The 22,800-nt window shown below is 44.0% G+C and overlaps 1 protein-coding gene across 5 annotated transcripts in view; it reads right to left on the bottom strand.

The window, feature by feature from the left end:
* The window catches only part of SRGAP3 (SLIT-ROBO Rho GTPase activating protein 3), a 315,141-nt gene that overhangs the window by 25,618 nt on the left and 266,723 nt on the right, over positions 1 to 22,800 (bottom strand). For 3 of the 5 annotated variants that reach the window (XM_029051353.2, XM_029051349.2, XM_029051352.2), the window contains 5 exons: positions 21,926 to 21,953; positions 15,587 to 15,673; positions 10,193 to 10,223; positions 8,921 to 8,981; positions 7,488 to 7,565 (listed from right to left, as the gene is read on the bottom strand). In XM_029051353.2, coding sequence (XP_028907186.1) covers positions 7,488 to 7,565; positions 8,921 to 8,981; positions 10,193 to 10,223; positions 15,587 to 15,673; positions 21,926 to 21,953 — 285 coding nt within the window. Of the gene's footprint in view, positions 1 to 7,487; positions 7,566 to 8,920; positions 8,982 to 10,192; positions 10,224 to 13,389; positions 13,493 to 15,586; positions 15,674 to 21,925; positions 21,954 to 22,800 lie in introns of all 5 variants that reach the window. The other 2 variants (XM_029051350.2, XM_029051351.2) reach the window with 2 other exon arrangements.

Below are 22,800 nucleotides of genomic sequence, written 5' to 3'. Positions count from 1 at the left end.
GTGGATTATAAAATATCATCAAGAATTTCCCTGGGGAGGTTTTGGGCAGTAGGGTTAATGAACCTCAAGCAAGTAGGGAGAAGGAAGTGATGGCATGAGATCTGCACAAAATGTAGAATGTTGGAAAGGTGACTATTGCAGAAGAGGTGCTCACTGTGGCTGTAATTGTTGGACTCTGGGCCACAAGGAGCCCCAACTTCTGCTCCCCTAGCCACAGTACCCATTGCTTTTGTTTCATTGGGTTTGTTTAACTTTGTGTATTTGTCCTTGCCTTGCATTGTTTTAGTGTCTTTATTGTTTCATCTCTCCTTATGTGTCTGTTGCTATTTCCTCTCTCCTCCCCCACCCCCACCCAACTTTGTTTTAGATTGAGAGCCCCATGAAACTTTGAAGGCCAGGGACTAATTCCTACCTAGGTACTCTTTCTCAGCACCTACATCAGTGCTTGGCTCACAGGAAGCACTTAAATACTATCACTACTAGATTCTTGGAGACACTAAAAGGGCAGTATTATTATTTTTAAGTGTCGTCGAGTCATTTCTGATTCATAGCGACTCCATGGACATATTTTCTCCAGAACATCCTGTCCTCTGCCATAATCCGCAAGCTTTCTATGGTTCTTCCGTTATCATTGTTATGGTCTCTATCCATCTAGCTGCTGGTCTGCCTCTTCAATGTTTTCTCTGGACTTTTCCTAGCATTAGTATCTTCTCCAGAGAATTAGTCCTCCTGATTATATGTCCAAAATATGCTAATCTAAGTCGAGCTATCTGGCCTTCCAAAGACCACTTTGGCTTAATTTGCTCTAAAATCCATTTGTTTCTTTTTCGGGCAGTCCATGGTATTCGCAAAAGTCTTCTTCAATACCACATATCAAAAGAATCGATGTTCTTTCTATCCTGAAAAGGGCAGTAGACTATGTTAATGGAGTGTTTTTTTTCAGTCCCACCCAGGCAAGCTCTTGAAAGAGCAAGGCACACTATGCCTTTTCATTTTTTAATGTTTCCAATTTATTTGTGTTTCTGCAATTCATTAACAAAAGAGAATACCGAATACAACAGAACTAGCATCCCAATGTGAAATGGCTGGAGAGGAAAAAAAGAACAGGAAATGAAATAGATAAAGGATCCCTTCAGTGTATCAGGAATAAATCTGTCAGGGAGAAGAGTTGCAGCTGAGTTGGCATCTAATACAGGATCAAAATGGAAGCAAAGTTCACTGACTCTGTACTCTCCTGGTTCTCCTCTTATTTCTCCGGCCTTTGATTCTCAGTCTCCTTTGTGGGCTCCTCCTCCCCCTCCCACTCCCTAACTGTAGGGGTTCCCCAAGGGTCAGTTCCTGGCCCCCTTTTCTTCTCCATCTATACTCACTCCCTCGGGGAACTCATTCATTCCCATGGCTTCAACGATCATCTCTACATGGATGATACCCAAATCTACATCTCCTCCCCTGTTCTCTCTCCCGGCTCACATCTCCTGCCTTCAGGACATCTCCACCTGGATGTCCTCCCACCACCCTAAACTCAACATGTCCAAGACTGAGCTCCTTATCTTCCCTCCCAAACTCTGTCTGTCCTCTCCCTGACTTTCCCGTCACTGTGGACGGCACTATCATCCTTCCCGTCTTACAAGCCCGCAACCTTGGTGTCATCCTTGACTTCGCTATCTCCTTCACCCCACATATCCAATCAGTCACCAAAACCTGCCAGTCTCACCTTCATAACATCGCCAAGATCTGCCCTTTCTTCTTCAGCCAAACCGCTACCATGTTAGTACAATCACTCATCATATCCCGACTGGACTACCGCAGCAGCATCCTTTCTGATCTCCCAAACTCCTGTCTCTCCCCACTTCAGTCTATACTTCACTCTGCTGTCCGGATTATCTTTCTACAGAAACGTTCTGGGTATATCACTCCCCTCTTCAAAAACCTCCAGTAGTTGCCAATTAATCTCCATATCAAGCAAAAACTCCTCACTATTGGCTTCAAAGCTCTCCATCACCTTGCCCCCTCCTACCTCACCTCCCTTCTCTCCTTCTACAGCCCAGCCCACACACTCGCTCCTCTGTTACTAACCTCACTGTGCCTCGTTCTCACCTGTCCCGCCATCAACCCCTGGCCCACGTCCTACCTCTGGCCTAGAATGCCCTCTCTCCTCACATCCACCAAACTAACACAATTCCCCCCTTCAAAGCCCTACTGAAAGCTCACCTCCTTTAGGAGGTCTTCACGGACTAAGCCCCCCTTTTCCTCTGCTCCCCCTCCTCTCCCCATCATCCCCACTCGCGCCTTGTGCTCTACCTCCCTCCCCACCCCACAGCACGTGTATATATGTACATATTTATAATTCTATTTATTTTATTAATACCTATATATCTATAATTCTATTTATTTATATTGATGCCTGTTTACTTGTTTTGATATCTGTCTCCCCCTTCTACACTGTTAGCCCATTGTGGGCAAGGATTGTCTCTGTTTCTGAATTGTACTTTCCAAGTGCTTAGTACAGTGCTCTGCACACAGTAAGCACTCAATAAATATGACAATGAATGAATGAATGTTATGCATTTAGATAGTGAGAATAAAGTTTGGCAGATATTTCAACAATCACTATTAATTATTTTCAAGTTATGGGTAGGGAGAGGGAGAGATAGAGATACTTGGTGTGTAAGCATGGGGAAAGGTTAAATTGGAAATCTAAAATAAAATCTAAACAAGAGATGTTAGCTACAACAGATTTGGAAACTTGATCCCACCCTACCTGTATTCCTGTGTGGTAGTAATCTTTTGTACCTTTGGTCATGGATCAAAGTGTGTGGTGGCCTGGATGAATCTTTTTTAAAGGGGACAATACTGCAAACGCTGCAAAAAGCCACCTGACCACACAGGAAAAGAAGCAAAGGGGAGTGCGGGCAGTGTGGCCTATTAGGAAGAGCAAAGTTATAATTATTAATACTACTACTAATGATGGCATTTGTTAAGCACTTACTAAGTGCCAAGCACTGTTCTAAGCACTGGGGTGGATATAAGCAAATTGGGTTGGACACAGTCCCTGTCCCACAAGGGGCTCACAGTCTTAATCCCCATTTTACAGATGAGGGACCTGAGGCACAGAGAAGTAAAGTGACTTGCCCAAGGTCACACAACAGACAAGTGGTGGAGCTGAGGTTAGAACCCATGACCTTCTGACTCCCAAGCCTGTGCTCATTCCACTATGCCATGCTGCTTCTCAGTTGTGGTCATGGAATGTGTCAGCCAACTCTGTCGTACTGTATTCTTCCAAGAGCTAAGTTCAGTGCTCTGCAGATAATAAGCACTCAATAAATACCATTGACTGACTTGAAGTCAGGAGACCTGGGTTCTAATCCTGGCTCTACCACTTGCTTGCTGAGTGACCTTGGGCAAGTCACTTAACTTCTCTCTGTCTCGGTATTCTCATCTGTAAAATGGGGCTAAAACACCTGTTCTCTCTCCAGCTTAGGTTGGGAGCCCCATGTGGAGGAGAGATTCTGTCTGATCAGACTGCACCATATTTATCCCAGCACTTAGAATAGTGCTTGGCACATATATAAGTGTTTAACTAATATCACAGTTATTGTGGGATAGACAACTTGGAATAGGAAGTGGTTTTCATTTTAAGAAGACGGTAGGCATTTTAGGGAAGCAGCATGGCCTAGTGACAAGAGCATGGGCTTGGGAGTCAAAGGCTGTGTGTTCTAATCCTGGTTGCACCACTTGTCTGCTGTGTGACCTTGGGCAAATCGCTTAACATTTCTGTGCCTCAGTTACCTCAACTGTAAAATGGGGATTAAGAGTATGAGCCTCACGTGGAACAGGGACTGTTTCCAACCTGATTACCTTGTATTTACCCCAGCACTTAGAACAGTGCTTGGCACATAGCAAGCACTTAAATACCATTATTATTATTATTATTATTATTATTATTAAGATGGCACAAGAACTTCTATTCCCAACTTCTTTATCTCAAAGAATAAGAAGGGACTTTTCCACCAAAGGGGGGAAAGATTTGGGACAAGTAAGTGAAATGGATAGAAAATGGAGCTGGAAAGAGTGTATGCATGAGGAAGCTTGGAGAGTCGAATTTAAACCTGTAAAATATACAGAAATATGCTCTGGGAAAATTCTGTCACACGCTAGAGAATGTGGGATGTGAGGAGTGGGTGGCTAAAAAAGATTCCTGAGAAGTGTTCAAACTGTAGAGTTGTCAAGGAGATGGAGCCAGATACTGTGGATAACCTGTCATAGGAAACTAATTGTAAGATGGAAGCTAAAGCAAAGAGGAGAGAAATAATGATCACACCCCAGAATGCTGTTAAGGGAAATGAGACAAGCAGAAGCACATTACTTGGTGAATTCCCAGGAGGAAGCAGCTTTGGCAAAAAAAAAATGCAATTGACTTGAGAATGGGACCAATGAAGAGTTCATCATTAAAGAAAGATTGGTGGATTGATTTTAACAGAAATGTCAAGGGCAGAGTTTTGGAGAGCAAGAAATGGAACTAATCTTAGGTAAGCATTGAGAGTGGAGTGTAAGTACCACAGCAATTGATGGAATATTCAGAGAAGCAAACTTAGAAGTAGGATGAGACAAGATTTATCTGAAAAAGGCTCAAATGGCCCTTTGTATAAGGCAAGCCATAGGATGAACAGAAATAAATACTGAAAACTGACTTACACAGTTATACAGTCTTGGTGGAGGGAGGCAGTGTGGCCTAATGGAAAGGGCAAAGGAAAGAGACAAGAACCAGGTTCTAATTCCACCTCTGTTGCTGGCCTGCTGTGTGACCTTGGGCAAGTCACAATCTCTCTGTGCTTCAGTTTCCTCATCTGTAAGATGGGGATAAATTACCACCTCTTCCTATCTCTTAGATTTTGAACCCCATGTAGGAAAGGCACTGTTTCTGATCTGATTTTCTTGTCTCTACTCCAGCATTTAGCACAGTGCATGGCAGACATTAAGCACTTAAATGCCTTTACTGACCATAATTCATTCTGGGTTGAGAATAAAGAGATTTGACTGTGAGAACTTTTCTGGTTTGGATAAACTTGCAAATTTGCTGAAGTTAATATATTCATTTCTAAAAATCTGTATGGATGACAGAGAGTGCTGGTACACTGTTTTGAGCTTCTGGAAGACAAATTGCTAAAGGTGTTAGGTAAATTCTGCAGCAGCCTGTAGTCTTTAACAGAACAGGTTCCAGCTGACTCCTTACCAAGGACCAGGTCCCTTTCACAGCCTCCCAAAATATATCGGATCTCAGATCCTGTGAGCTCTCTCCTCTCCCCCTCCCTTCTTCCCTCCCTCAATTACATCTTCTATAGACCAAGCATGAAAAACAGCACTGGTCCATATGCACAAAGCCCAGAAGAAATCTGAGCAGTAGTCTTAAAATAATTGCATCTCTTTTTAATTTTCTTTTTGTTTAATCTTCACATGATGATAGATTGTTACATTATGAGTCCCCTGAGGGACAGGGACTGTGTTTAATTCCCAACTGTGTATTCTTTCCCAGTGCTTAGTACAGTGCTCTGCACCCAATAAGCACTTCATAAACAATATCACTATTAAATACTGCTTCTAGAGGAATTTGTGTGGGGAAAACTCGTATTTGTAACAGGCAGCCTTGTATCTTCTTAGGCTGGTTCAATGGAACTCAAACCTTTGAATCTTCAGATCATGGGCTCTCTAAACCTGCCCATGTCCTCCCCGCCAGGTTTCCAAGAAAAAAAAAAAGGTTCAACAGGCTGCTTAGAAATGGAATGAGATGCAATAATATTTTTCCTTAATTTCACCCAGGACAGATAAGTAGAGGGGAAAACAGGCAAGGAATACAGTGATAGTAGAAAATTAAGAGATGAAAAATGAACAGGGGGGTTAAAAGTAGATTCGGGAGTTTCCATTACTCTCTAGGACAAGTATTTTCAATCATTTTTAGAAATTATACCCCTGAGGATTCAGGGTTCCTCTGAAATATGGGAGATGCAGCATGGTCTAGTGGATAGAGTATGGACTTCGGAGTAAGAGGATCTGGGTTCTAATCCCCACTCTACCACCTGCCTGCTGTGCGACCTTGGGCAAAGTACCTAACTTCTCAGAGCCTCAGTTTCCTCACTTGCAAAATGGGGACTAAATTCCTGTCCTCCCACCCTCTTGGACTGTTAGCCTCATGTGGGACAGGAACTGTGGCAAACCTGATTATCTTGTATCTACCCCAGCACTTAATACACTGCTTAACACACAGTATGCATTTAAGAAATATCACAGATAATTAAATATCCTTCCTCACATTCAGCCCCCAGCCAAGCACAGAAGAATATTCACTGGAGCTGGAGCCAAGCCATCTCCTCCAGGAGGTCTTCCCTGATTAATCTCTCATCTTCCCACCCTATTTCTCTCCCTACTGCCACTGGAGCATTACATAAGCCCTTAGCTACTCACCTCCTCCCCCTCCTCTGAAGCACTTACATACATATCTTTAAACCCTGTTCCTTCCCCCTCTATCTGTATTTTGAGTGCCTGTCTCCCCATCTAGACTGTAAGTTCTTTGTGAGCAGGGATCATGTCTGCTAATTCTGTTGTTCTCTCCCAATCCCCAGTACAGTGCTCTGTATGGAATAAGATCTCAATAAATACCTACTGATTGACTGATTTAATGCAGTAGCAGTAGCCTGAAAATGTGAGAAGACACACTGTTCCCATTGATGCCACTAACGATCGAGAGTTCAGGTTTTGTACTGTGGAACAAAGTTTATGGCAGAGGCACAGATTCTGGGGAGCTGGGAGTGTTGTCCACAGTTCTTGTCTCATCAGGGAACCCAGCAAGAAGCAGCTCAGCAGTCTCAGGAGCTGGAGCAGCCAATTCTGCTGCCACAACAGTTATATCTGCTACAGTCCTTTGAAGTATTCAGGAGGATCTGTATCTCTGGTGGAAAACCTCTGCTCTAGAAGATCCCAAGTGCCAAGTTTGAGAAACACTGGTCTAGAGATAAGATGAGCTGTGGAAGGAGGAGCAGATGATCGAGAGGAGGATGGGGAGGTATCGGGAAACATGGCCCATTGTTGGGTAGGGATTGTCTCTATTTGTTGCCGAATTGTACTTTCCAAGCACTTAGTACAGTTCTCTGCACACAGAAAGCACTCAATAAATACGACTGAGTGAATGAACAAACATGGGTACTGCCAACAACATTTTGGTTGTTTACCTGACCCTTGTCTATCCAGATTTCCTCGTTTGGGTTCTTGCATTATTTTTAATTAACTGCAGGGTCTCCTAAGAGCTATTGAAGCTTTCCAAAATTAAACTCTCTTTTCCAATATATATAAAATCCCAGCACCACTCCTTTCCCTGTCACACGGCTTCCACAACACTGAAATTCAGTCTAGGGGATAAACATTTGTATCTCTTCCCGATTTCGACAGGACAATAACAGGGGTAAAACTTGTTAGGCAATAGAATGTTGCCTTACCTCTCTCAAAGGAATTTTTGATGTCATTGACTTCAACCTGAGATCCAGGAACTCTAAAAATACCCTGCTGCTGGAGACCTGGAAAAATGAAAAGAAAAGGAAACCATTTGACATTTCTGAATTTTGATTATGATTCCCTTCCCACTCCCTCCACTGCACTAGAACTGTTTACAAAAAAGTTATGGCAGGTTAATAACCTTCAGATTTGGAGAGAAATGGGCAAAGGAGAGTACCTTTCTAAGGACAAAGGAGATGGGTGCAAAATAGGTGCAATATTACATAGTTTCAATAGGAAAACAGTAAATGGGATTGTAGCTAAAAAGGATATTCCTTTCAGCAAATCCAAATCCATTACTTTCATAATCATCTGCTCCTAGGATCCCCCACCTGCCAACTTCAATGGGAGTTTTCCAAGCATAGGAATGGAGAGAAGAGCCCCATGTAAACTGGATAGGAGAGTTTAAATTCTATCTCCCTTGTCCTTCTGCATATTCTATGCATTTGGGCACTTCTTATTCACCCCACCCTCAGCCCCACAGCACTTCATCAGCATCATCAATGGCATTTATTGAGAGCTTACTCTTTGCAGAACATTGTACTAAGTGCTTAGGAGTGTATAAAGCAACAGTGTTGGTAGACATGTTCCCTGCCCACAGTAAGCTTTCTGTGTATATATCCATAATTTATTTTTCTTAATGTCTGTCTCCCCTTCTAGATTGTAAGCTCCCTGTGAACAGGGAACATGTCTACCAACTCTGTTGTCTTGTACTCTCCCAAGCACTTAGTACAGTGCTTTGCACATAGTAAGTGCTGAATAAATACTATTGATTGATTATTGAAAGATCCTTGAGAGCAAGAGAAGATGATTTTTACTTACACTGTACATTCCGAAATGCTTAGTTCAGTGCTCTGCACACAACAGGCACTCAATAAATACTACTGATTAAAGGGCTGATTTTTCCAACAATCAAAAAGAGGAAATGATAAAGCAATACCAGCCATCTTTCCCACACACTTGCACATACATGCACACATTCTTTCCAGAAGAAATTTAGGACTTTTTAAAATACAGGACTTTTTAAAAGGAATTTAAAATACTTGAACATGCAAGAAAATGAAGGGAAGTACATTTTTTTAATTTTTTTTTTTACTAGTTCCAAGTATCTGCAAAAGTTCCCAAATCACTTAAAATATCTTTCTGAATGAAGAGGATCCATGAGACTTGGACATTTTCAAAGTTGATCAGAAGTGTGCCGTTTTCTGCTCTCCAAATGGTTCATAGGGGGACGGGGAGAGGGGAAGATGGAGAGCAAGGAGGAAGAAGGGACATGTCTCCAATTCACTGTCCCATATTGTGGGGAATGATAATTTTTCCCTTAAAAAACAGACCTCAGTTCATCTAAAGATAAAGGTGAAAATGTCCTTCAGCTTACCGTATAAATTGATGTAGCGAATGCAGCTTTCAACCACAAGTGGAATAGCCTGTCCTGAATCCTTGAAAAAGAATTAAGAGCTTAGTGGTTCACTCCCCATATATTTGAATATCATTTCAAATACAGATTACAAACTCCAGTTTGAAGATCCGTACCCCCAAATTAGTAAGAAAATAAGCAAGGCAAGGAACTGCTAAAACCTAAAGCTTTCCAGAGTCAAAGACAATTAGAAATGGTCAATTATTCATGAAAAAGACATGCCTAATGCATGTGAAATGCTCTTTGTTAGCCAATTTCTGAAAGGAAAATACAAGCCAGCCTGGCTGGGGTTGGGAAAATGGCCTGCAGCCCCATTTTATCACCTGAAGGCCTCTGCAAACTCCTCACAGTGAGTGGCCAAAGGGACTGGAGCTGATTGCCAACTCCTCAGCATAAGCTTCCCCAGCTCTAAGCTGGGTTGAACAACCTCGGCTTCCATAACCACAGAGTGGGGAACTGGTGGACTCTGCAGGGGCACAGAACAGAGGGATTCTTGCTGCTTGGCAGGGTACAGGACTCCAAAATCCAACCTCTTTGAAGGTCAGTTCTGCGGGGGTGTTGGCCTGGGCTCTAGGCTACGAAGAAGGGAACAGATTCAAGTGGTGGAAGCCCTTTGTGTGTGTCGGGGGGAGGGGGGAGGAAGGGGGTGTCTCCCACCTCCCACCTGGAATGATGTGCTGGGGCTAAGCTCTCCTCCAACATAGTTGCCTGAGGCATTCCCCTGGGGACCAGTGGGCCCCAGTCTAGCAATAACAATGGCCTGAGGCAAGAGGTGTTACAAGGGGACCCTTGTCTTATAATCAAAATAATTGGACTACAGCTATTTAATTTTGCAGTTTAACTACCTCTCCACTGAACTAGGCCTCACGGGAGGCCAACAATTACAGGAGTCTATGACAAAATTCTATGGTAAATGCAACTGCCAGGAGTGCATCAGAATGGGCCTTAAACCAAATAGAAATTAGTGGTCATATTTTTGAGCTAATATGTGAGAAAATATGTTTGAAGTAGACCTTGTATTTTATGACAGGGCCAGTGCCAACAAGAAATTTTGGCTCTTTTCCACCTATGAGCAATTTTCCCTCCATTTTCCAATGGATCCAGGGAAAAGGAGAAAGTAGACAGAGGGAACTATGGTTTGCACTCTAGATCTCTATTTCCAGTCAGTAACACGGAGTTCTGACAGTTGTTCAGTTCAGTGTTTGGGGGAAAGAAGGCCCTTCTAGTAAATACCTGGTTCCTGGTTCGAGCATTTCTTCTTCCTCTGATAACAAAAAAAGCAGCAGAGCAGGAAAAAAAGAAAAGATTATGCAAGAATAAGATCAGTTAGAGTAAGCATATCCTTCTGAGGCCATGAAAGCTCAAATGCAATGGCAGCTGAGAAAGAACCAATTCAGATCTGCAGACCAACAAGCCTGTTTCAAATGTCTTCCCTGAGCCTCAGTGACTGAGTAGAGTTCTCCAATGCCAATTCTGGAGTTTGCTCTTTTATTTGGCATTCTAATAGGACTGCACCTGTCTCGTGCCCAAGAAGCTCTTTAACACAATGGATGGGCAGTATGCTAACAGTAAATTCCCCTTTCTACCTGTCTTCTTTAGGAAACATTGCTATGAGCTCCTTAGTGCTTTCTAGTCAAGCGAATTATTATAAGGACACCTTTGTTTTTTAATCACCTTCATCCTGGGGTGGGTCAGAGCCTGCTGAGAGATTGGGGGAGCAAGGTGGGGGAGGTGGGGAGCAGATTTCTGTGTGTTCAGCCCAGGAGGCTACAGTCTGGGTATGGAGGCTTTGAAAATAATGCAGAGAAGAAAGGGAGATTTGGAGACTGTTGGAGGAATAAATAAAGCTGGGGAGGACTAAATGATGCCTAGAATACTAAGACCTAAAAGAACTCCAGAATACCTAGATACAGCTCTGGTGTAAAATGTCACATCATCTGCACTGGTCATTGCAATGGTCTTTTTCTACACCTTTCCCCAAAGGGACTTCAATCACTTCCAGCAGCTTGCAAAAGTGGTAGAATATCTTTAGGTTTGTGGGTCTTAGTTCTGGCCTAAATAGTCCCCCTGCTTGTCAATGACCAGTCAGCCCCAGTAATAAGACGTGTGACCTTAGTATTTATTCACTATATAGCCTAAGGGGTGAAATCATTTCTGACCTGCCACATAACACAGTGCAGCATTCCCTTACTTCTCCTGAGGAAGTTCATTACTGCCTCAGACCAAAGTACTCTTGTACACCTTCCCATCCGTCCCCCTCACCCATTCCGCCTACTTAGTGCCAAATCAGCCTCCTGCTGTAGGACTAGAAACAGTCCAGCTTTAGCCATGAGGGACAATGAGTGCAGTTTACTGGAGCAGGGGCAGACACTAGAGATGAGGAAGGGATTTCACCTTATCAAGGCTGCTCAAGGGACGAGGGCAACTGCACTCAAAAATATCTGCTGTAAATGTACCAAGGGTCTTGGTTCATGGGCCGCCACACAACTGAGCATGTGTAGGAGATGAACAGATTGATGGGAGGGGTTGGGATGCGGTTTGCCTGGGGTTGGGAAGAAAGAAGAAAGGGAGGGGAAGAAATCAAGAGAGAAGAAATAAAAAAGGGAAAAAGGAGAGGAGGAACAAAAGGGGTCTCATGTGGACCATGGCCCCATCATCTCACATGGGTAATGCCCTAAAGCCTTTCCCCACCCAATCCAAGGACACTCCTCCACCACAATAAAGCTCAAGTTCTCAGATAAATTTCCACACCCCAGGATGATCTGTCTCCTGAATGGCCGTTTTGTTTTGGGATCTGCTCTTCATCGTAGGCTAGTCCACCCACCCTGGAGCATCCGTGGCTCAGTGGAAAGAGCACGGGCTTTGGAGTCAGAAGTCATGGGTTCAAATCCCGCCGCAGCCACTTGTCAGCTGTGTGACTTTGGGCAAGTCACTTAACTTCTCGGTGCCTCAGTTACCTCATCTGTAAAATGGGGATTAAGACTGTGAGCCCCACGTGGGACAACCTGATTCCCCTGTGTCTACCCCAGCGCTTAGAACAGTGCTCGGCACATAGTAAGCGCTTAACAAATACCAACATTATTATTATTATTATCCCCTCTGGAGGCCTCTATCACCCACTGTCCCAGAAGGGCTCCTTCCACCCGGGAGCAGTTTCCTCATCCAGAGCCATCTGCTCCAAACTAGGACAACCCCATGACCCCAAGACATGCCTTTGATCCCAGTACCCCCAGGCTGCTGCCTGCAGACAGTCCTTAAGGCACTGAACTCCTTCCAACCCTTGAAACCCTGCCATATTCTCCACCACCCAGGGTACGCACTCTAGCCTTGGATCACCATCTGGCATAATCTCCTTCTTCGCATCCTCCTGCTTCCTCTACTGGTTGGGGGGAAATAGGAGGGGGTGGGGGAGTGGTGTCATCTTTGAAAGTCCACTCCACTTATTCCCCCACTAATCCACCTCTCTTAGTCCTCGTTTTAAGTTCCTTAAATCCTTTCCAAAAGAAACGCTCAACATAGCTTTTCCCACAGATCGGAAGCCTCCATCGAGAAGTTGTTGATAACTTACTGGAAGCAGCTAGTTCTCCAGACATCTAAGTGTTCCATTTTCTGCAGATGATATCAGTCAACTGGATAGCATTCAGCACTCAAACTAATTGGCTATGCTGATGCTTTTTACCCTTCAGTAATGGAGAGAATACTCCCTGTCTTCCACTCCCCTATCTCCCCACTGATGCTAGTGCCATCCATCTCTATTCTTACCATCAGGCTATATAAGAGACTCCCGAGTGGTGCTTACCTCTCTTGCACCCAGAGAAGGAGAAAGGAGAAACTGGAATATATTTAGCTTCATGTAAAACTTTAAAAATATGTATTAACACGTCTGGCAGGAAGACTAGCTATTTGGAAAAGAAATTAATAAATATATCCCTTGCTTCCCTCTTCTGTTACCTTGACCATTTAAAACAAAAGACAATCATCTTCAGGGATTTTCTTTCAGTTTGATCTACAGCAAATCTCTCTCTGACAGGCAAGTGTGATGCAAATTTAGATGAGGGTATTCACTTAATAGTGCTTTCTACAGCTCTGCCTGTTCGAATGTGACATAGCAGATGGCAACTAAACTGCTAAGGGGAGAGAATGTGTCTGATCTCCATTTTTGTTCCACAAGGGTCATTATTCTCCTATCTCTCCTAGAAGTAGGGAGGTACTTAGAGTGAGCCCACTCTGAGGGAGAAGAACTGTGATTGAAAATCTTCACTGAGGCAAAGAGCAGACTACAGCCGGTCACCTGATATGCAGGTTATGGCAGATAGGACAGAATAGGCTCAGGACAGGAAGCGAGTCAGCGGTTAGAAAAAGTTATCGCGAGAAAGACGGTGCCATTACATTCAGAGCATTCACAGACTCTTACTGTACTCAGTAAGTACCTTAATGAACGTTTCCATACTGCCGTTAAAGAGTCTATGGTTATACACTGAGAGAGGCCTAGGTCTCCTCATTTTCTGTGGTTTAGGGGGAAGACATGGGGGCCTAGGGGAAAATGGAACAAAAGAAATCAACAGAACACCAACATAAATACACACCTGGGAAAGCTCTCACAACTCATGACCACAGGGCAGGGGGGAAAAAAAGGCAGAAAAGAAGAATCTGGAATTTCGGCGCTTTAGTGTCTAATACTCTATCACTAGGTCTCTATTTTGGAAGATCTTAATTACCCACCAGGTTAAGCAGGTCTCAGGATAAAACTGTTAAAGAAAAACTCTCATGTAACAAAAACACATTCTAATCACTTCCATTAGAAAAACAATGTTTTTCAAAGGGTCTTCAATATGAGCATCAGAAAGTACAATTCAAAGTCAAAACAGCATCTACCATCCCGAGGAGCTGACAAGATGGAGTAGGAATCAGGGCTTAGAGATTTAATTTGGAAATCAGAGAAAGCAAGTGGCTTTTAAAAATGAGGGTTAATTTCCAATATTTTGGCTTAAATTCAGCACAAAGCTCTCTCAAAGCCCCTGAGTTATTATTGATATGTATTCCTCTGCATAATGACTTTCATAAAAGGAGCTGAAAGCATTTTACCAACCACTTCATTAATCATGTACAGAGGAGGTATTTATTGTCCTCATTTGAAAGGGAGAAAGAGAGAGAGAGAGAGTGGGGTGAAACAGCTTGTCCAAGGTCTCACAGAAATCCAGTATCGGAGCCAGGACTTGGACCTAACATCTGATTTCCAGCTAACTACTCTCTCCCCATTACCCCACCTCGTCTACCACAAAAGTCAAAGAAATACTTTTGATTGCAGGCTTGAAAATTTCTTGCTTTCAGGAGGAATCCCAAATTCCTGAGTTCTACTCCGTATGACCTGACAAGAATGCTTCTCGGGGACAAAAATAGCACAATTCACAGGGAAACAATGACAGACATTTGGCAGTTTGTACCATGCATATATCTGTGTGCAATGATCTGCTCATCTTTTTGTATCCTACCTCATCAAGGCCATTCTCCTTTTAAATCTGTTTTGCTCTTAATTTTTTTTTTCAGAAGGGGGAATTTAAATGCCAAAGCACTGAGATGGAGGAAATTTTCTCTGAGGGCTTGGAAAACACTACTTTAAGAAAAAGACATTGCTATTGCTCTTCTCTAGACATTGTTTACCACAAGAACAGTCCATATGGTCATCAACCAATTTTGCTATTGCTGGAATGGATTGTAAATCAAAGAAATACCATGGCTGAGAACTCTGAAAGGTTTTCTTTTTTGCCACGTTAAGCTGGCTCATTGAACTACACTTTGCAATGAGCTTGACCTATGTAAAAATGCCATCCATCCTCTGACAGAGTCCTGTGTATTGAGCAAATGCTTGCTAGCCCCAGTACATGCACAGAAAAGAGACAATTTACTCCAAATACCATGCCATCCACTAGTTCCACTGTCGAAAAAACACGGCCTTGAGAGGTAGTTTTCACAGAGATAAGAAACTCTCAAATGCAAATTAAAATAGTCAAAAGAATACTGTTGAGGGTGCTTATGAACCCAAAATGCAACTCCAATTTCTTGGTCAGCTAGATTCATACTCCTTCTCTTAAGTGGCTTTTTTTATGCTCTGAAAAATATCTTCTTTTGTTTCCAAATTTAAAAGCAAAAAGAAAACATGGAAATTCAGTCTGTGGCTTAACTAGAGTCCACACCACTGCGCAAACACTAGCCACCCTTCACAGCTCAACGATCCCAAATCTGGGCTTCTGTATGTTCAGCAGGACCTTAAAAATGGCCTCATTTGCACAGTTTGGGTTGGTCGATTCAACACTGTGGCCAGCAACAATATAGCCAAAGAATGCCAATTCTGGACATATAGTATGCACAGATCCAGGGTAGAAAACTGGACAATTTCTTATCACTCCAGTTCTTCCTGTTTTTAAACCTAGAAAGAATATACAATTGGGAAAAGACACAAATGGGAAGAATCCAGTTTTCCAGCCCACAAGTTCCAAGCATTTTAATGAAAATGGGGGGATTTTTTTTCTTTTTAAGGTGAATGGGAAACAGAACCTCAAATCTAAACGTCTGACAGAGAACTGTAGCTCTTCCACTTTGTACAACACCACATCTAGATAGACTTACTGCAGTGCAGGATGGGGCACAAGGTGGGGAGCAGAGGAAGAGCTCAGCCAAGGAAAGTGAGGCAGCCTAAGTCTTCCATCTCTTCTGCTGTTCAGTGGCAGAGAGAGAGAGAGACACAGAGAGAGACAGCAAGAGAGAAAGAGAGAGTAGGGGGAGGAGGGAGGGGAAGGGAGAGACGAAGAAAAAGAAACCAGAAGCCAATTTCCCCCTTCTGCTTCAAGTTGGACATTTGGATCATTCATTTACCCAAAGAAGTTTAAGGACCAGTTAGCTACTTGTCCAGCAGGGCAAGACAGAAGTACATTTTATTTCCCAAAGCTCCTTTGTAGGTTATTTGCTAGGGAAACGCAACTCATAAGGTTTGGTGTTGCTGAGAAATTCAAAGAGAGGAACCCTTCTGCAACCATCCTCAGAGAGCTGTGAACCTGTTGTTGGGTACGGATTGTCTCTGTTGCCGAATGATACTTTCCAAGCGCTTAGTACAGGGCTCTGCACACAGTAAGTGCTCAATAAATATGACTGAATGAACAAATAAGCAGGATGGAAACATCGAATTTTATAAAGACCTAATGTGCCTCTGGGTACCAACGTGATCGGAGTTATTCAATTAAAGCAGCTGTATTTATCCAGAGACTCTAGTACAAGGTGCCTGAGGTGGAGATATCGGGCACTGATTTACCCCAGAATTGTCTCTAATTGGGTAAGAAATCTCATGTGATTTTGTACCTGATCCAGGGTAGAAGGGGAAAATCCAGCTGAACAATGAAGACAGGAATATCGAGCAGCTCTGATGGGGGCTAAGAGTGCTTCTGCCTCAGTCAGAAAGGCCTGATGTCACTTGGGGATAGGCTTCAACCAAAAAGTCCAGCTTGCAGCCCACCCAGAGTTGCCATGGAGACAAGTTCTGTTCTGACCCATTTGAAAGCTCTGCTGAAGAGCCCCTGTAGCGTACAATGCTGGAACAACTTGTCTTCCCAGTGAGCGCTGGGAATTAGGGGCCAAAGGCCAACGCAGTCCCTGTCCAATTAAGAAGTTACCGAGGCCACCCTCCATCTGTCTCACTATTTGCAAGGCATGATGTGAAATGTGGTTTCTGATGGCATTGGGAGCAAGAACATAGTTTTATTCCAACCTAAAATTACAGAGACTCAACTACTGATAAAATGTTGGGTGGCCCTGCACCTAGAGTAAAAATTGTTCTAATATTCCAAATGACTCAGACAAAATGGAACATTTGCATATCCCAGGGCTGTAAACTGCGCTTAAGCACCCCCTCATGCTCCTCAGTCACACTGAAAATTGCTTAACACGTTGGTCCTTAACTGACTTTTTGCCGGGCTGTTCGGATGATATGCGCTTTTCCAAGCAAAGAGGAGGCCCTGCCATTAGTAGCACTAAAAGATTCAAGGAGTGTAGCTGTAGAGGATGTCGAGAGTAGAGGTCTTTATGTGTGTATATGCGGGGGGGGGAGGGTGTGTGTGTGTGTCGGGGGGGAGCACAGTAGAATGGGGGTGATGAATGTTGAGAACAATGAGAATGAGGAGACCTGTGGGGAGCCAGCAAGGAGAGGAAGGGTCAGAGTGGCCAACCTCTCCTATTTTCACACTCCCCATAAGGAGGACATGCTGCAGCAGCAACCGGCAGAGAGGGCCTAAGGAGAGAGGAAGGAGATGCTTCTCCCCAGGAAGGAGAACCTCAGTTCAGGTCATTCTAGGGGGACTTGGGATAGATTCCCTAGAGGAAACCCACTCCTCTTCAATGGAGGTTAATGGGTTCTAGGTGAGAAATGTCTTTCAGTATCAGTAGAAGCAGCATGGCCTAGTGGATACAGCATGGGCCTGGGAGTCAGAAGGACCTGGACTCTAAACCCAGCTCCACCACATGTGTGCCATGTGACCTTGGGCAAGTCACTTCACTTCTCTGGGGCTCAGTTACTTCATCTGTAAAATGGGGGTTAAGATTGTGAGCCCCATGTGGGTCATGGACTGTGTCCAACCTGATTAGCTTGTATCTCCCCTAGCACTTAGCACAGTGCCCAGTACACAGTAAGCATTTAACAAATACCACTGAAAAACAAGGGTACAAATCCAAGTGCTCTCAACTCTCCTGACTCCAGCCCATCCTTTACACTGTTCCCCTAGCTTGTAGAAGCAGCATGGCTTAGTGGAAAGAGCCTGGGCCTGGGAGACAGAGGTCATGGGTTCTAATCCCTGCTCCACTTGTCTGCTGTATGACCTTGGGCAAGTCACTTAACTTCTCTCTGCCTCAGTTCCCTCATCTGTAAAATGGGGATTAAGGCTGTGAGCCCCATGTGGGACAACCTGATTACCTAGTATCTACCCCAGCACTTAGAATAGTACATAGTAAGCGCTTAACAAATACCACCATTATTAACTCCCTCCCCTTCCCTTATCACAAACAGCTCTCCCCATATTCAAAGGCCTCCTAAAATCCCAGGTACTACAACATTTCTTCCCTAATTAATCTCCCAACACCCTGAGCCATATCAGCTTTTCAGCCAACTCTAGTACTTATGGACTTATTTATACCCTTTCCTCAGTGTGTGTGTATATATGTTCATATATATTTTTATCTAATTAGTTGTAAATATTTTTCTGTCTGCTTCCTCTGATCACACATGAACTTATTAGAGGGGAATGTGTCATTCTTCATTCTTAAATAGTTTGGAGGTTGTTGGATGTGGAGTCGGATTCTCTTGGTGAGGAAGCGCCGCTCAGGGAGTAAGTCAAGCATCCCAGTGAGTTGTACCAACTAAGATAAGGGAGAACTGTTGAGGACATGTCAACTGCAGGTAGTACTTTTCACAAGCTCAGGCCAGGCCTTTGGACCTTAGACTGAGCTGCAGAAAGGAAAGCCAAGCTTGGGTTCTAGGCCCAGGAGGACCTTGGTTCCAGGTTAGCTTGGCAGGGGTGGCTCTCACTCCCCACACATGTACAATGATTCAAGCAAGCACAGGAGTCCGCACGCGCCTTCCAGTAGCACACAGACACAGATGCATGACACATGGGACAAATGTGATCTCACCTCCCAGGAACTCAGATTGGTCCAGCTAGTGCTGGGTCAGGTATTGGCCTAACATTTTCTGGGCTTGTCTTGGTGTAGGGTCCAGATTTTTGGCCCAAACAGGACTCTACCTCACTAATGGTCTGAAAATGTCAATAAAACTTCCAAAGTTCCCAACATTCCCAAGAAAGAGCTGCTGCTCTTGTATCTTTAATGATGCAACACTAAAAAATATTCACCAGATAACTGAATGCAGCTCATTTTGAAGTGTAGGTATCTATCTTTTCTCATGAATTGTCTTATTTCTACCCAAAAAAGGTTTGGGGAAAAGGAAAGTAGGGCATAGGGATGTAGAATTCCTTAATGAAGTTGCTCCCAGAGACTTGAGCTAAGGGGCTCTGTCCATCTGTTGGGTGTAGCTGACACAGGGGGTGCTTCTTCATTCGATAGTATTTATTGAGCGCTTACTATGTGCAGAGCACTGTACTAAGCACTTGGAATGTACAAACCGGCAACAGATAGAGACAGTCCCTGCCCTTTGACGGGCTTACAGTCTAATCGGGGGAGACAGACAGACAAGAACAATGGCAATAGAGTCAAGGGGAAGAACATTTCATTAAAACAATAGAAAATAAATAGAATCAGGGTGATGTACATCTCATTAAACTAAATAAATAGGGTGATGAAGACATATACAGTTGAGCGGACGAGTACAGTGCTGAGGGGATGGGACGGGAGAGGGGGAGGAACAGGGGGAAAGGGGGGAGAAGAGGGTTTAGCTGCGGAGAGGTGAAGCGGGGGGTAGAGGGAGCAGAGGGAAAAGGGGAGCTCAGTCTGGGAAGGCCTCTTGGAGAAGGTGAGCTTTAAGTAGGGATTTGAAGAGGGGAAGAGAATTAGTTTGGCGGAGGTGAGGAGGGAGGGCATTCCAGGACTGCGGGAGGACGTGGCCCAGGGGTCGACGGTGGGATAGGTGAGACCAAGGGACGGTGAGGAGGTGGGCGGCAGAGGAGCGGAGCGTGCAGGGTGGGCAGTAGAAAGAGAGAAGGGAGGAGAGGTAGGAAGGGGCAAGGTGATGGAGAGCCTCGAAGCCTAGAGTGAGAAGTTTTTGTTTTGTGCGGAGGTTGAAAGGCAACCACTGGAGGTTTTTAAGAAGGGGAGTGACATGCCCAGAGCGTTTCTGCAGGAAGATGAGCCAGGCAGCGGAGTGAAGAATAGACTGGAGCGGGGAGAGAGAGGAGGAAGGGAGATCAGAGAGAAGGCTGACACAGTAGTCTAGCCGGGATATTACGAGAGCCTGTAGCAGTAAGGTAGCCATTTGGGTGGAGAGGAAAGGGTGGATCTTGACGATATTATAAAGGTGAGACCGGCAGGTCTTGGTAACGGATTGGATGTGTGGGGTGAACGAGAGAGACGGGTCAAAGATGACACCGAGGTTGCGGGCCTGAGAGACGGGAAGGATGGTCGTACCATTCACGGTGATAGGGAAGTCTGGGAGAGGACCGGGCTTGGGAGGGAAGATGAGGAGCTCCTTCCCCCACTTACTGTTCTTAGCCTGTGGGTTTGCTCATCAGTATCCCTCCACTTGTTTACTCTTATGTGATGGTTACCTCCACTATGAAATATGTCCTGTGGCACAATCCTGAGCATATTTTTGAAAGAAATTCCAGTCTTCATTTATAGTGCATCCAAAACAATTTAGCTGAGAAAAACCCACAAACATTTTTAAAGACTATCACTTCTTAGTAGCTACATCATTAGGTGTAGATGGATACCGGTCAAAGTCTGGAGCCCCATTTCTAGTGAAAAAAACAAGGCACTCCAATTCAAACATTTTGGTCTTGAACATTTTGTTATGTTTTTGCAGGTTTGAAGTCATTCGTCAGCACTATCCACTAAAACTTTTCTCCTCATCAAGGACAAGATTTCTTTCAACTGCTCAGTGTACTGTTGCTCTAAGACACTGTTGTTTTCAGCAGTTTGTGACACTGACCTTCATGAATTCCCTTCATGACACTCCAAACTGTTCTTTTCACACTTAAATATCTTCCCAAGCTAAAAAATAGCACTTCAGTTCTTGGTACTTCATTTGTACACCACAAATATCTGGATGACTGTTCTGAATTCTTTGAAAAACTCAGCCCTTTACTATTAGTTTACTATGAAATACCACTAAAATTGATTGCCTTTCAATTATTTAAAAGATCCTTCCCCACAATTAAAATCTTGCTTACAAATGAAGACACATATCTTGAATCATCTAGCTTGGAGGATCTGGCAGGCAGGTGGTTAAAATACAACCACTTGCTTGCTGTCACTAGTGCTCAAAAAGCAGATAGATCGCATAGCTGATTGGTGGAATCTAATAGGGAGGGAAAGAGTGAGTGAGTGAGAAAGGGAGGAGGAGAAACAGAGAAACAGAGAGAGAATGGGGTGGGAGGAAACGTATCCTGGAGGCCCAGAGGCTCAAGGGGCATTGGAAATGGAAGGTACTCAGTGGCACTGCTCCAAGGAAGCAGATGCCCATTTGCAAAGCTGGTACAAATAATCTCGCCACACAGAGCCCCTGCAAATACAGCGATTATGAGTTGTATGAACATATATTTATAGAGTTGAGTACATGGGCAGTCCAAGTCTTGATAATTATCCAATATTTATGAAGGGCATTTGCCACAGAGGGTTAGGTTAAAAAGCTGTAACAGGCAGGTTGCCCAGCTACTGTTTGCATTAAAATTTTTGCTGCGAAGGAGCCACCCTATGATAGCCTAGGTGTAAAGTAACCAATGAGTTCATCAGAGTCTTTTGCTTTGAGATGTTTCCCTTTTAGGGTGGGCAGTAGTGAGGAACACGATCACCTGGGAATGGTGCCCCTTAAATGTCCCATGTTGCTCAGACTCTCATAAAAAGCTGTGAAAACAACTTGTCCTGGGGCATCTATCAAAAGCCTACATTTCACTGGGCTGGAAGAGCTCTTCCCAGCATTCCCAAGTCCTTTCAGCTGGGAATAGTCTTTGCAAAAAACCAAGTCCTGTTGGTAACTTTTCTAATGAATCCACTTAGACAAAGTAGCCAAATTTAGGCCAGGGTTGGGTGCGTGACTCTATTCCCTCCTTCTCAAAGTGCATTTCCTTGCACTGGGTGGCCTAGAATCATAACATGCTAACTGTCTAATGCCCAGGAATTTGCTGCTGTCCCCACTTCATCCAAGTCATGTGCTCAGAATAAGTACTTCAGGTCCAACACGATCCTTGGTCCCTGTGTGGAAAGAACATGAATAGCCCCCACAAAATAGAAGGAAAGAAGGATACAGCCTCTTACCTTGTAGTGCCACATTCAGCTCTTTCACCTAGAAAGAAAAACACATGAATTTTCATCTTGTTTCCACATTAGTGCCAAGGACATAGATGGTACATTTGTCTTTTTTGAAAAAATCCCTTCCAAATCCCAGTCTTTAAATCCCAAGTTAACTGCTTGTGACAGGTGAGAAACTGAATTTGCCTGAAGGTAAAGCCTTCTTCAGAGGATTGTGGGGTTTGTTGCTACGCTAACCCTACTAATACCACTGCCACAAAGATATGCCAGAATCTCATCTGTTTCAAACCCAAAATTCATAATTCACCAAATTCATCTTATTTCCCTTCAGGAAGGGATGGCTTGTTTTGAGGATCCCTTCCCTGGAGGACTTGCTGGGCTCATCCTATTATTTTATGAAAGGCCCTTAAAAGACTGAGCACCTCATGTGGGCAGGGACTGTGTCCAATCTGATTATCTTGTACCTACCCCAGCACTTAGTGTTTGGCACATAGTAAGTACTTAAATTCCATTATTATTATCATTATTATTATTAATTGCATCAGACTACAGGAAAGTTCTGTGAGGCCCAGTTGAGCTTTCATGAGATAACTGGCCACCTCAGCGTAACAAGGCCGATTTCGTGCTAGCCAATCATGGTCTTATTCCCCTGCTAGAGGGAGGAGAAATCTGATTAACCTGTTCCTGGGAATGATGGTTCTAATGGTTGATCCATAATGACCTTTGACTCCTCCCAGTGGGATCCCCTCAAGGCTTTGACCTGGCAGTTCAGCCTGTGCTAATGTCTTGAACAGGTCTAGGACTGCCTTATAGGCTATTTAGTACTGGGCCTCACATTATATCTCCTGAGCTTGCTCCACTTCCTCTATATTCTTCAATGG

Source organism: Ornithorhynchus anatinus, chromosome X1 (genome assembly GCF_004115215.2).
Source record: "Ornithorhynchus anatinus isolate Pmale09 chromosome X1, mOrnAna1.pri.v4, whole genome shotgun sequence".
In the NCBI taxonomy this organism is placed as follows: Eukaryota; Metazoa; Chordata; class Mammalia; order Monotremata; family Ornithorhynchidae; genus Ornithorhynchus; species Ornithorhynchus anatinus.
This window is presented reverse-complemented; position numbering and strand designations above follow the sequence as displayed.